Below are 15,211 nucleotides of genomic sequence, written 5' to 3' on the forward strand. Positions count from 1 at the left end.
GTTTTTTTCCTTCCGTTTTTGATGACATGTCTGGGGATTCAGCAATGGGGTCCGCCTGTGCAGGGTGGAAAATGCTCGGGGGAAATTAGCTTCTGGCTCCGTTATGCTGCGGGGGATCTGGGAGCTCTCTCACCATCCAGGCATTTCGGATGACGTCAACGGAAGTCTCCAAAGATAATATATTTTATAGGGGTATGGAACAGTTACAGACGAGATTAAAATGTAAGATAGCCTTAGTTTTGAAAGAATTTAGACTGGTGGCAGCTTTGCGTTTTGTACTGTAAATTAAAGCCCTGGTTGAAAAACTTGTGAAATGTGTGGTGTGAACCGAGAATAGGAACGTGGAGATATGCATCTTTTAAATCTACGAATGTCAAGACCACCCCTGGTTGAATGGCTTTGAGTAAAGAGCATAAAGATTCCATTTTGAATGTCTTTTAAGAAGGTGTTTACCCTCATTAAGTCTAGTATTGCCCTGTAATCTCTGGATGGTTTTTGAACAAGGATCATTCCGGAATAAAATTCCCTTGTTCCTTTGACTTACTGGAACTTGCAAAAAATTGACTTTTTTTATGAAAGCTGAGAAATTTGACTTCGAGTTTTCAGTCCTGACATGCCCCTAAAAGTAGAGGATTTTTGTGGAAAAATTTTGGAAATGGAAAATAATTCGAGGTCGTATCATTGTCGGATTACCTTCAACACCCATGCGTCTGTGATAGTATGGACATAATCCTTCAAAAAGATGGAAATTCTTCCCCTAACTGCTATTTGGCTTGAGGACAGCGTCCTCAATCCTTCATTGGTTATTAAAACCTTGACTGGCCCCACTGGACATTCCCCGTGGGGCCATAAAAAAATTGAGGCATGGCTCTGCCACTGGGTTGCCTTCAATAAATTCTTCCAGGCCTGTATGCCTTAGCCTCTTTGAATGACTGGGTAGTTGTACAAAAGGAAAATACATTTCTCTGCCTCCCAATAAAAATTCACCTTAAAAGTGTAGCCCACACAATTTTTTGAGAAAGAATCTGCAGACCATGAACGGAGCTACAGAGCTCTTCTGGTTGCCACCGTTGACGCCATGGTTCTTCACAAATAAAATCTACTGCTCTTGGAGTTTCTTCAATAGATTTTAATATTGTAGATGTAGACTTCCTCCTTATCTTTCTGCAGATTGGCTAACCATACACAAAGGGCTCGTCACTGAAGTTAATGATACTGCTGGTTTATTAGCAGCTCCTGCTGTTCAGCACACCTTTTTTAAATGGGACTCTGATTCATGGGGTTTGTGAATGGAGCCACTTCTTCCAGTAGTAATGTAGGTCTTCTGGTAAATCTGGATATGGGAGTATTTACTGTAGGAAAAGATTCCCAAAATGTTATATCCTGTGTCTGAAATGGGTACATTCTAGGAAAGCATCTCGAAGATGGCCATTTTAGAATCTCGTAGCTCCAATTCTCCGACAATGTCTTTAATTGCTTTGGGCACATGCAATGAAGGCGGTTTTCTTAAATAACCTACAGGGGAAAAACATCCTGCGGAGAATGTACTTGTTCGGGCTGTTGAATACCCAGAATTAATTGTATGGACTTAATTGGTCTATTTTATCGACACTAAATGCTGGATCCTCTTCTCTGTGGCGTTTTTGCATTGTGAAAAAAAAAAAAAAAAAACACACATTTTTGTAGTAATTAAAAATCAGAGGTGTGTGCTAATTCTTGGTCCGATTCAATCGTTGAGTCATCTGATACATCAAAGTTAGTCTGAGACCTAGATCTTTTTTCTGTGCCTGTAATCCTTTACGATCTTCTTTGGTCACAAAGGCTTTGGCCAAAGACAACTTCAACCAGAAAATCATGTCTAACATTTGTTCTGGTGGCTGGGCTTTTTCCAGAATCATGCATACAAAACAAAAAACACTTTCCTTACAACCAAGAAGTTTCCAAAAATATTTCTTACCCAAGGGTTTTGTCGGGGAGATATGGCATCCTATTCCCATTCCTCGCTGCACTGAGACCTGACAAATTGTTAAGATATACCGTGTCCGCAGTGCCTGAATGCAACCCCCACACTGGGGAGGTAATAGCTTATTGCGATCACTGGATCACTTTGCCCATGGAGGGCAAAGAGGAAATAATGTTTTTTGCCATACTGTTTTCCTTTAATTGCAGGTAGCAGCCCCTTTAATACAGAAGAAGCTGGCATTGCCGGCCTCTCTGCTGATGAAGGGGAAATACACAAAGTGATCCGATGCACAGAGAATGACAGAAACAAATGAAGGCTTTTTGTGACATACAATTCAAATGAAACAGTGCACTAAATAATTGCAGCAATTTGCCTGTTTATTACAGTGTGCTCTTTTTGCAACCTAAAAAGAAAATGATTAGGGAGCATCTCTAGCAAGCATGAATCATCAGACAGGTATTTGCCTCTTAAAATGACCTTTTTATTCAAGCATGACAGAGCACTGGAGCTCAGAAGAAGCAGGAGGCGTAGAGCAATGTTAAGCTTCATAAACAATTATTTGCAAAATCAAATCATTTCAAAAGATAAAGCCGCTTTTCACACGCTTCATTTAGCAAGATAAATATGCATGCGTCTCGAATGACCAGTAGCAGAGGAAATCAAGCTGGAATTTGTACTGGATTCTCATTTTCCAGCCGCACTGCTGTGCTTTGCTGTAATTCAGTGTATTTTCTGTGCACACATTGATGACAAATGCTTGATGAAATCAGGGCTGCAATTACTCTTAGAAAACACTTGTGTTTACCAAAATCGTTTTTCTTTTTTCTTTTCTTGTTGCACAAATGATTAGAAACAGCAAACTTTGGGAAAGTAAGAAAGCCATACAGTAGTTTATATAGATGAGCATGCAGCGTCTTGGAGTTATCATGGCCAAGAAATTAAGTACTAATCATGTATTTTATTAACGGACTAGATGCTTTGAAACTTTAGAGCAGCAATCCCACCAAGAGGTCTTTAGTTTAACTATTGGAATTGGTATTGGGGGGTTCCTCTGGAGCTAAGCCGTGCTATTTTCAGTTAAGGGGGTCCCGAGATACTTACTATTGTCAGCATTTTCCTTCTCTTTAGGGAAATTAAATGGCTGTCAAATTTCATGGGTCCCTATTGGACATTCATTAAATGTCCACGAGGGAACAGCTGTCAGTATCTCAGGAAACAGGAATCCCTGGAGATAAAGATAGCATGGTTCAGTTCCGAAGCCAACTGATTCCACTTCTGTAAAATAAAGCTGTAGGTACAATGGGCAGGATTGCTACGTTAAACCCGTGGCTGCCAGGAAGGCCTCTCACACTCCTCCTCCACAGCGCCGCTTATACATTATCTGGCTATATCTTTAGGAAACAGAGATGGACAAGTAAGAGAAGTACTCCAATAAGAACACATTTTTCTCAAGCCAAGAGAACATTTTAAAATGTAATTAGCCACTTGATACTGTAAATTATGGTTAGCCAACTCCAGTCCTCAAGAGTAAACAACAGGTCAGGTTTTCAGCATATCACTGCTTCAGCACAGCTGGCTCAATCAGTCCCTGCATCAGCACAGGTCTTTGACCGAGTCTCTGATTGAGCTACCTGTGCTGAAGCAGGGATATCCTGAAAACCTGACCTGTTGGTAGCTCTTGAGGACTAGAGTGGGCCACCCCTGCTGTAAAATGTTTCAAACCCCCATACTGTGGCGGTCCCAGAGCTTCTGAAGTGTTAAGAAAACAGACATTTCTGTGGCAGCAATTCATTTCATAGAAACGATTTCTAAATAATCATACAATGCCGAGGTTTTATTTCCTACTTCATAACCTTAAGAAAAGAAAAAGAAGCTTCTTACTCAGTTTTTGGTAGTCCTCCAATAGGAAACTCCATTTTCTAGTCTTCGTGTCTGGAAATAAACAGATGTGTGTGTATATATAACGAATCACAGTGCGTCTTGTAAGAAAATACAGTATTTACCCAATCATTTATCCTGAGTTGAAGCTGCTTATACACCAGCATCATCAACCAGCTGGGAAACAAAACATGGCATCTACAGTATCTGCAATTCACCTTTTGTTTCCAACTCCTGTTTGAGATGCCAGCAGAGATCTCCAGGGCTTTGCTTAGCCCTCAGTATGCCGGTGTTACAAATCCTTATTGGAAACACAGATTCGTTTGCTCATTTGCTATTCCTTATTTTTGACAAGCATTTATAATGGACGAGAACATCATTCCCACAGCTATTTAAGTCAGTATAACTTCTACTGGGTATATATCATGACAGGCGAAGCTATAAAAGTCAAGTGAATGTGTGATCGCCTTGAAAGTAAGATAGAGAAAAGACGATTAAAGATCCTTTCTGTGTTTTTAATGGAGTTTTAGGTTTGCTGCTAAATAGATTCACTTAATTCTAGTTCAGATGAACACAATTCCACTGGAGATTTTGATCAATGGAACCTAGTGATATTCTGCTGCTGACTATTACAACACCACCTCCTGACTTACCATAATTTCTGGAGTTCATCTGTTTGAATAGGGCAATGATGTCTACATGATACCCGATTCCCATTTCAAAGCGGGAGCGAGTGGTCAGCAAACATCTGCCTTTCAGGGTGGCACTGGGTCTCTGCCAGTTGTTGCACATCGCTAGCAGTGCATGAATGCCGGCTTCCTTGCTCGAAGAATGAGGATGAGACGGGATCTCAATGGCTTCCATCCCTTCCACAGGTTTCAAGACCACTGCTTGCAGATGTTGAACTTCACTCACTGCACACAAGAAAAAAAATAAAACAACTCTTTCCTCCCAGCTCATTAAGCCCAATGCTGGTACAGAAGAAACACATTGGCAGACGTGTATACGCAGAGGCGTCTCTCACATTGAGCGTAGGCAGCTGCCCGGTCTCCAAGGACACAGTATACGTTCAGGATAAAGTAAAGACTGCCCTCGCCTCCATGCACCCCAGGACATGCTTCCCTCAGCAGCTACACACCTCATTCCAATCAGAAGCTTGGGAAAATGTTGCTACCGTAACCCCCGGGGCGCCAGGACGCCCGGACAGACTATTGCCTAGCACCAGAACCTTGAGATGCCACAGAGTATATGGCAGCATTATTTTTATGCTAGTTACTAAAAGGAGGCCAGTTAATCCACTTAGTCAGGACTTTCTGCAAACTGTTACCCAGCCTTTCTGTGCCAATCCCTACATTGCTTCTCATGGTATATTTGTTTTTTCCTACTTGTAATTCTGAGGCCTAAATCTCTAACATGAAACAGGGCAGCAGTTTTTTTTTTCATATTAGTATTGGCTATGTATCCCGTATGGTGCAATAAAATGTATCTGTGGGATAAAAACTAAATCAGTATTTCAAAAGGAGCTTAAAGTAAAATTTCCAACGTTCTTCCCAAAACCAAAGAGGGCAGGCAATGCCGCTCTAATCAAGAGATAGAAATGTCGCTATGCCTTACCCAGATGTTCAAATATTCTATTCTTCATATTGGAAGGCTCCACAGTTTCACATAATTCTACATCACAACGTACACATCCATGTTTAATAAGTAGGGGTGACGTTCCTTTCACTGGAAACTTAAATAAATAATACTCAGCACTAAGAACGTAGAATGCTTTGGGTGACTGTAGTTTGTCTTTACTCACTGAGACTGCTGTAATCTTCCAGGCTGAAACTCCACATTTTGGTTGCAGGATCTAAAACACAAGAAAAACAGTGAAAGAAATAAAGCGGCTCAAGAAAATCAATAAGGAGGCTTATGGAAGTATTCGAAATCGCAGTTTGTGCAATTTGCAGTAATGTTGCCTTAAATCAGGGGTGGCCAACTGCAGTCCTCAAGGGCTACCAACAGGCCAACCTCAACCATATATCCTGAAAACCTGTTCTGTTGGTGGCCCTTGAGGACTGGAGTTTCAATTATTATTCAATTATTTGAATTATAAGAATTATTATTCAATTATTTGCTGCAGGAGATGCCTGCAAATCTGCAACACACCGTTTATCCTCACGCCCGCAGAATATCAACATAGTGTACTGTATAATGGCACCAAGGATCACACATCATCATGTAAGCCTACATTGTCAAATCCATTATGTTAATTGTGTGAATTCCCTGCTAGGATAGATTTGAAGGCATTGCATTTAAGCATGCACTAATTAATATTCCCCGGGTTGCTGTTCCATTAAGGCTCAGTCCCTTGTAGGTGACAAACCTTTCATTAAAAAAAAACTACAAAAATTATCTTAATGAAATATAATTACTATAAAGGGAAAGAAAAAACCGCTCACCCATATATGTATGTATAATCATATAGTATAACCAAAGGTGCTCAGAGGGATATATAACTAGTATATCTGAGTTGATCCAAAAGGGGGATCAGAAAGGTTCCCTCACAATAGAGCACTCAATGTGCGGAGTACAGTGAGTACACTAACAATGGTCTAACTGTTAGACCATTGTTAGTGTACTCACTGTACTCCGCACATTGAGTGCTCTATTGTGAGGGAACCTTTCTGATCCCCCTTTTGGATCAACTCAGATATACATGAAATATAATTACGTAAAGACCCAGTTGCTTTGGTTTCTGTGGAAATTAAACATTATTTTTTTTCCCCCACACACACATGAAGTGTTTGTCCATGAAATGTTTGCGTGCCTCTATTCTCCACTATGTCCCTGGATTTGCCTGTGCAAACTCCTGTTCAGCAGTCAGAGGAAGATCAAATTGCATCTTAAAAACTATTTTAAAAATACTTGGATGGCAGATTTTGCTTTAAAAATAAATAAATAATTGCAATCATACAGGTTTCATGGTTGTTCTGTTGGCTCCGAAGCAGCCGATCACAGGGCACTGCCTGGAATGTTTTCTGAAAACCGCAATTGGGCTGCAAAGGGCCACTTTGGAGTGGTTTCCAAGCTTTTTTTGGTTAAGGAACCCTATGTGAAATTTTGAGGAACCCCAGCCCTCTCTAATAGCGAGTCTGAGATCACAAGCATTGTAAGGAACCGCAACCCTCTCTAATAGTGCGTCTGAGATGATACGTATTGTAAGGAACCCCAAACCCCTCTAATAGGGCATCTGAGATCAAATGCATTATAAGGAACCCCAACCCTCTCTAATAGCGCGTCTGAGATCACATGCATTGTAAGGAACCGCAACCCTCTCTAATAGTGCGTCTGAGATGATACGTATTGTAAGGAACCCCAAACCCCTCTAATAGGGCATCTGAGATCAAATGCATTATAAGGAACCCCAACCCTCTCTAATAGCGCGTCTGAGATGAGACGTATTGTAAGGAACCCCAAACCCCTCTAATAGGGCATCTGAGATCAAATGCATTATAAGGAACCCCAACCCTCACTAATAGCGCGTCTGAGATCACATGCATTGTAAGGAACCCCAACCCTCTCTAATAGTGCGGCTGAGATGAGGCGTATTGTAAATCCTTCTGTATTAAGTACAATTTTAAAATGACCTGAAAATTACAGGGAACCCTTAGGCATGCCCGCGGGAATGCAAGGGTTCCTAGGAACCCTGGTTGAAAAACGCGGGTATAGAACAATCCCCTAATCACTTAAACATGTACATTTTGAGCGTAACAGGGACTGCCCCTTTAAGCAGAAAAATCTGTACCCTGGGATCACACTCCTAATTGCATTATGCTGCAGCACATTCATTTTCAGTAGTGGTAATGGGAAGTTGCAGTTGTGACACGGCTGTTAATATGGACCAATTCAGACTACCTCATTGAGTCAGAATGCGAGTCCATTTTGGTTACCACAAGCTAAGCTATTGCCGTTTCCATCAATTGTGCTAATTGCATTCGCTACTTAAAATGCGCAAGTAAATATTTCGGGTCACAAATTAAAACTCTCCTAGCGCATGGATTCCCATAGCTTAGCATGCAACGCATTGCAATTTCTGCAGAAAGCCTTGTTCATAGTTTACGTGGGTTATCACGTCATAGACGCAATCAAAGGTCACTTGATTGTACGCACTACAATAGGTTCATAATAAAGTGGCGTCGTTTATGCTTATAACCCCATAGACATCAGCTAGAGCAGAGGTGGGCAACGTCAGTCTTCACATGCCATCAACAGTTTGGGTTTTCAGGATATCCCTGCTTCAGCACAGCTGGCTCAATCAGTAGCTCAATCTGCTGATGGCATCTGAGGACTGGCGTTACCCACCTTTGATCTAGGTCAGGGGTGCGCAATCTTTGCCTGCTGCCCCCCCCTGCCTCCTTCCCTTCCTGCTCGCCCCCCCCCCCCCCCCTCTTAACGTGTCTCCGGCTCTCGGCGTCAAATGATGCCGCGGGGTCACATGACATCGGTGAAGTTGCAGGTAAGTGAAGTTGCAGAGGCCTCATGTGATCCCCCGGTATTAATTTAAATGCCTTGGGGGAAGAGTGTGGGGCCCCTGCAACCGCCGTGCCCCCCCTGAAAAATCTTGCGCCCCCAGTTTGCGCACCCCTGATCTAAGTGGTGTAGCAAACGGATACAGGTGTTTGAAGCACGGCAGTGCATTATACCACACCACAATATTCAAATCAGGAGAGAAGAAGTTTTGTGGTTAGGACGCTGTCTCTAAAGCAAAAATCCCAGCTCCAATTTTGTATGACCATGGGAATAACGCTATCCCATCCCTGCACATCGGGTCCATGTATTAAGAAGGTACGACGTATGTGCTGACACAGAGGAGTAAAATAAAAAAACACATTTTGTTTCCTGTCTGAAACGCAACATGTTTCTGACGAGTATCTTTACCGTTGTAGAATTTAGCGGACGTTACGCTAATATTCTGTGCTGAAAATTAAGGCTTCCGCCACCTTCACGTGACGGAAACTTTTGCTGCTGCGCCCCCTGCCTTGCCTCCTCCGGTGCTCACGCCCCCCTCTTTACCTTGATTCAGCGTCAAATGACGCTCGGGGTCATCTGCCGTCACGTCGTGTGATGTCACATGACCCGCAGCGTTGCCATGAGATGAGCCCTGAAGTCAGCAGAATCAAGGTATGTTGAGGTATTGTATTGTATGTCTTTATTTATATAGCGCCATTAATGTACATAGCGCTTCACAGTAGTAATACATGTGGTAATCGAATAAATAACAGATAATATAAATAACAGATCATGGGAATAAGTGCTTTAGACAAACATAACATTAAGGAAGAGGAGTCCCTGCCCCGATCTAATTGGTAGGTAGGGAGAACGTACAGAGACAGTAGGAGGGAGTTCTGGTAAGTGCGTCTGCAGGGGGCCAAGCTTTATGTGCCATGTGTTCAGAATATCCACAGTGCTATTCATATGCTTCTTTAAGCAAGTGTGTCTTAAGGTGGGTCCTAAAGGTGGATAGAGAGGGTGCTAGTCGGGTACTGAGGGGAAGGGCATTCCAGAGGTGTGGGGCAGTCAGTGAAAAAGGTTTAAGGCGGGAGAGGGCTTTAGATAAAAAGGGGGTAGAAAGAAGACATCCTTGAGCAGAACGCAAGAGTCGGGGTGGTGCATAGCAAGAAATTAGGGCTGAGATGTAAGGAGGGGCAGAAGAGTGTAAAGCTTTAAAAGTGAGGAGAAGAATGGAGTGTGAGCGATCCTGCGGCATTTAATTTAAATGCCTTGGGGAAGAGCGCGGGACCTCTGCAACCGCCCACGCCCCCCACAATAAAATCTAAGGAATGGCCAAGACTAGTCATTCTGACCGAGTCACATGTGCTGAACAGGAATATCCTTAAAACCTGACCTGTTGGTGGACCTTGAAGTAAAGGATATAACGACAGCCACATTCCCTGCCAATCATATGCTTGTCATTTGACAAATAGACAGAAAATTGAACTTACCGTACGTTTTGCTCGGTATAGTTTTAAACAAGGCAACAAGTTCTGCATTGTACCCGACTTCAACACGGAACCGATCCGCAAGATGCTTCACACACTTCCCCCTCACTGCATTTGTTGCTTTTTTGGCTGGCACAGTCTCAGTGCCTCCTGCACTGGTACACGTACCTGCCCTCCCTTCAGTCACAGTCCTGTTACTCCTGGAGACACTTGGTCCTGCCCCATAGAACTGTGAAATATTAGTTGCATTTTTTATTGTCCCTGTCCCAGTTGTAGTTTTATCAAAGTCAGCCTGCACTTCAGGTGCTCTGCATGAATTATTTGGAGGTCTGTTTACTTCTTGTGCATGGTAATTGGTGTTACCACTGCCAAAGTACTTGGTGAATTTTGGTTTAAGTGCTTCGCCATCCGGAGGCACAGTTATGGTTGAACTTAAAGCGCTAGACTGAGCATGAGAGTCTGTGTGTGTTGCGGGACCAATTGCAATCTGTGCATTTGCAGTAAAGAGCTTAGAACAAGGGAAATCCTGCTTGGGACTTATAGAGGACTTCTGTACGGCTGTCACAGGTAAAAGCACAGAGTCATCACGACTTGATCTTATATTGCAGTTTGCCTGCAGCTGCTCTTGAACAGGTAACGGCAGATTACCATTACTGCTCTTCGGCGGCACATCTCTATCGTTGTTATTCTGTACAAGTTCTTTGTACTGCTGCAAATGTGACTGATGCGTATTTGAAGTCTGGATGTTTGAAATGCCAGAGGTATTCTGCCTTTCATTTGGCTGTTTAATTTCATTCTGCTGGGCAGCTAGTCTCTCAGCTCTCCTAGCTAATGCTCTCTGCTTGTTCTCCTCAATCTTCCTCTTTTGTTCTTGAGTCAGACAAGTTGACATCTTCTCAGATTAGCAGGTTAGTAATTACTGTGCAGCTCAACCTTTCAGAAGTCTGCAGTAAACTATCACAATCTGAAAAGAGTCAAGACACATGGTTTTACTATTCACATTCTCACATCAATGGATTGGCAACGTATTTAGCCCTAATAACCTAAATATTGAACTGAAACTCATTACATGTTTAGGATGTGGCTAACAAATCAATTGGCAGGTTGTTAATCTCAAGGAACTCCAATTGCCTGTTTCCAAGAATAGCAAATTATAGAAATACTATATCTCACTTTGACATCTGGGATCTACGTGACTTCTGCATCATCTATTTATAATGTACGTTGGCTCAATACAAAAAAATAACCCAGTTATAAAGCACGCTTAAAACACGCATATCAAAAAGGATCGCGGTTTCTCTGTGGACAGATGCGGCCATTACTACTTATGTCATAATTCCATTAACCATCTCCCAGGCAGAAAGGCTAGGAAAACTTGACTACTGACAGTTACTTCACATCAACATGCGACATTGAGTAGACTCTGGGAGATGAGGGTCCCATTCAGCATTATAACGTGGGTAACGAGTGTGAATATTTTCACAGAGCTCCCCTTGAGTGAGACACCATGTCTATTATTGTGATAAGGTTAACGTATATAAAATGTAGATATATTAACATTTGAAGACAAAAAAGAAAACTTTAACTGTAAAAAACCCTATTGGAACGGTATGTTGATTTAGGTTATAAAATGAACATGTATTTGAACATTATATATTTATATATAACAATGTATACAGCATTTTCAAAGTCTCTGCGTGTATGTATGTGTTCATTTTTATACTTACACACATATACAGTACAACCACTTGAAAGTCCAATAATGAGATAAACATTTAATTTGTAATGTTCTAATATTAATTGTAAACATAAAGGGCAATATTATAAATACTTCAAGTAAGTACTGGACTGAATAAGGGTTGTGTTATATAAGGCTGTACTGAATTATATATATATATATATATCTATATATAGATATATATCTATATATAGATATATATCCTGAATAAGAGAGCGGGATACACACACAATATATATAGTACATAGAGAGATATATATTGTCTGAATAAGAGGGGGATATATATATATATATCTCTATATATATCTCTATATATATATCTCTATATATAGAGAGAGAGAGAGAGAGAGAGAGAGAGAGAGAGAGAGAGAGAGAGAGAGAGAGAGAGAGAGAGAGAGAGAGAGAGAGAGAGAGAGAGAGAGAGATATACATACATACACACTGAATGAGGTTTATATGTATTATATAAGGCTGTACCGAAATAAATAAATAAATATATATATATATATATATATATCCTGAATAAGAGAGCGGGATACACACACTGTATAGTACATGGCTGGCCTGGAAGATGCTGGGTGAGTGAGGCCTCGCCCTCGGAGACACGCTGCGGCTCCCAGGCCTCCTGTCCCCCCGCTCCGCCGCTTCCTATGTACCCGCCGCTGGCATCGGTCCCAGCACCTGGGTCCTCGGTCTGCCAACCGAAGGCCCTCGTCATCACTGCGCCGGCAGACGTACGGGTGGCGCCGGCGTTGGCGTCACGGCGCTCAGCGGCAGCCATGTTCACTGCTGGAAAACCTGCCCTTTCTCTGTTGCTATAGGGTTTGTTTGTTCTCACATTATTACCTCCTCACAGGCCTCAGGCAGGTGGGGTGGTGCTCACTGACTGTGAATCAGTCTATCTGACTTCTGAGAGTTAGTTTGCAGTCCTCCTCTGGCAGCAAGGGGTTAAATGTCAAATTCTGCTCCAGCCCTTGAATTGAAAGTTATCAGAAGGATTGAGGAGGGGGGATAAGCCTGCTGACCCTTTCTGCCACGCAGTAACAAAGAAGGGAGAGGGAGTAGTGGGTATGATGCCTTTTATTCAGGGTTGCCACCTCTCTGGGTTGGACCCGGGGACTCCGGGTTTCGGGCACTTACCTCCAGTCTACGTGTTGCCGTTGTCAATCTCCGGGTGTCGGAAGCGTCTCCGGCATTCTCTGTTATTTTCCCGAGACTCCCCCTTTAACTGCAGTGAACATGGCTGCACGGTGTCAAATGAGCCATGGCAACCGGATGTTACATCACGCCGCTACATGACATCACGTAGCGTCCGGTTGCCATGACAACGCGGCATCATTTGATGCTGTGCAGCCATGTTCAGTGCAGTTGGAGGGGGAATTGCAGCAGGATGCCGGGAGGCGCCGCCGCACCACACTGCCTAGTAAGGGTTTTTTGGGGTTTTCTCCTCCGGTTTGGCCTTCAGTAGAAGGTGGCAACCCACCTTTTATTGGACCAACAAGTAGTTGACATGATGCAAGCTTTCCAACCTCTCAGGGTCCTTCCTCGGGTGTGGCTCCTACATGGAACGACTGGCAGAGGGGAGAATATATTAGTCTCCCGGCTTCAGACTAATGCAGAGATACTGCCCCATATTTAAAAAAAGAAGAAAGATCCCGTTGGTTTGGGTGATGGTTTCTCCTAACGTTTATTTGCCTCAGTTTTGCAACCGGGAGACTTGGATAATTCATTGCATTGGGATTCTAAAGGAGCACCGTGACAAAATCTCCTGGCTGCAAAAGTGGTACGCAAAACAGCACCAGATTCAGCCAAGGACAGGCATCCCTATGAAAGGCTTGGGACTTTATCCTTAGATAAACCACATGCATTTTTGGACCATTTTTGCAGCTGAGAAACATTTTAAACTAGACCCCTTGTCTTCAATATGACCACTATTTCCCATAAGTGACCAAATAAATCTTCCTTTCATTTCACTCTCTCTCCAAAAAGACGGATCAGGTAGAAGATAAGATTTGATCGTGTAGGGATTTGGCTGCGCGCCGCGAAGAGTTGAAATGCTGGTTTTATTTCTGTCTTTTTACAGCCATAAATATGATGAAAGCTTATCAATCACTGTTTAAAGTTGTAATCAAAAGAAGCAGGTGTTCAGAGATAAGCGGGGGCTTCATTAATGCTTTGATATATGAGCTTTTACTGCACTGAGGCAGGTATTAGAATCCTGTAAATCCCAGACAAAAAGGGGTAATGGGTCAGGGTAAGGAATTTCATTGAAAACCAGGATTTTCTTTGATATATGCAGTCCATTTTTATTATTTTAGTTTTGTCCACCAGCTTTTCCCCACTTTTGTAGCTGGAAGAAGTGTAATAAATAGCCCTTGTATATATCATAACAGGAAATACTACAACTCTATTGTATTGTATGTCTTTATTTATATAGCGCCAAAAGTGTACTCAGCGCTTCACAAAGAATACAGTACAGGGAAATATAATTATACAATAAGTGCAGCAAAATCAGACAATAGGAAAGGAAATCCCTGCCCCGAAGAGCTTACAATCTAAGAGGTTTAATGGGAAACTTACAGAGACAGCAGGTGAGGGAGTAAGTGCTGTAGATGGCAGTGATTGGTCACAATGGGTGGTAGGAGTGACTGAGTGTGGGACATTAGCCATGAGGGCAGGCTATTGGGATGCTTGATTTGTGTGGTAAAATTTAAGGAAGGTCAGTGTTAAATGAAAAGGTTAACACCATTTACAGGGGAAGAGGTGGCAGGGAGGCATGAGTGAGATCAGGTGTGTATGTCTGGCTTCAGGCTTAGGGGAGATCCCCAGCAGCAGGAAGGAGTAGATAGAGGGTGTGAATAGAGGATTTGTGTGGGTGTTTTTTATTGAGGGGTAAAGAAGTGGTTGGGAGAGAGGTGTATAAATAATGGTGCAGTGGGGATGTTGTAGAGAACAGAAATGCTCACAAAGGAGTGAGGAAACCGTAAACAGAAAAAGAAATAGGGAGGGCATAGTGAGATGCAGGAGAAGAGAGTTCCAAGGTACTGGAGGATAAAAGTGTACAAATAAATCACAGATGTTAAAAGTTAATGTCTCACAGTGGCAACGTTGTAATGCAGAGTCCAGATCTTCCTCCAATATATATTGTACTAGCTGATATACCCAGCGTTGCCCGTGATGTAATGTTCTGCCTCCCCCATCCTCCCTCTCAACTCCCTTCTCCCCCTCTTCACAGCTGTTCAGGCTTCCCCCCTTCTCTCCTGACTCCCTCCCCCCCCCTCTCTCTCCTGACTCCCTCTCTGACTCCCTCTTCCCCCCACCTCTCTCCTGACTCCTTCTCTCCCCCCCTCTCGTCTGACTCCCTCTCTCCCCCCCTCTCTCCTGACTCCCTCCCCCCCTCTCTCCTGACTAACTCCCCCCCCCCCTCTCCTGACTAACTCCCCCCCCTCTCTCCTGACTGAATACCACCCCCCGCCTGTCCGCTGTGTGCCGCCATCTTACCGGGGGCAGCTGCAGGAGGAAGGGGGTCCTTCGGAGGCTGCCTGCCCACTGCCTGTCCCCCCGGCGGGGAGGGAGGGAAGTGAGCGTTGGCGGCTGCGAAAGGAGGGCCGCCCTTTCCGTGAGAGAGAGAGAGAGAGAATATGTCAT

General features: G+C 43.2%; 1 protein-coding gene across 3 annotated transcripts in view; it reads right to left on the bottom strand.

The window, feature by feature from the left end:
- SMARCAL1 (SNF2 related chromatin remodeling annealing helicase 1) overlaps nucleotides 1-15,211 on the bottom strand; it is a 63,595-nt gene that overhangs the window by 44,946 nt on the left and 3,438 nt on the right. The window contains exons 1-5 of one of the 3 annotated variants that reach the window (XM_075609724.1): nucleotides 12,119-12,300; nucleotides 9,829-10,789; nucleotides 5,643-5,693; nucleotides 4,495-4,755; nucleotides 3,845-3,895 (exon numbers count right to left, since the gene is read on the bottom strand). In XM_075609724.1, the coding sequence (XP_075465839.1) occupies nucleotides 3,845-3,895; nucleotides 4,495-4,755; nucleotides 5,643-5,693; nucleotides 9,829-10,717 (1,252 nt within the window). In that variant the 5' untranslated portion in view covers nucleotides 10,718-10,789; nucleotides 12,119-12,300. Of the gene's footprint in view, nucleotides 1-3,844; nucleotides 3,896-4,494; nucleotides 4,756-5,642; nucleotides 5,694-9,828; nucleotides 10,790-12,106; nucleotides 12,301-15,211 lie in introns of those variants that run through there. The other 2 variants (XM_075609722.1, XM_075609723.1) reach the window with 2 other exon arrangements.

Source organism: Ascaphus truei, chromosome 7 (assembly GCF_040206685.1).
Source record: "Ascaphus truei isolate aAscTru1 chromosome 7, aAscTru1.hap1, whole genome shotgun sequence".
In the NCBI taxonomy this organism is placed as follows: domain Eukaryota; kingdom Metazoa; phylum Chordata; class Amphibia; order Anura; family Ascaphidae; genus Ascaphus; species Ascaphus truei.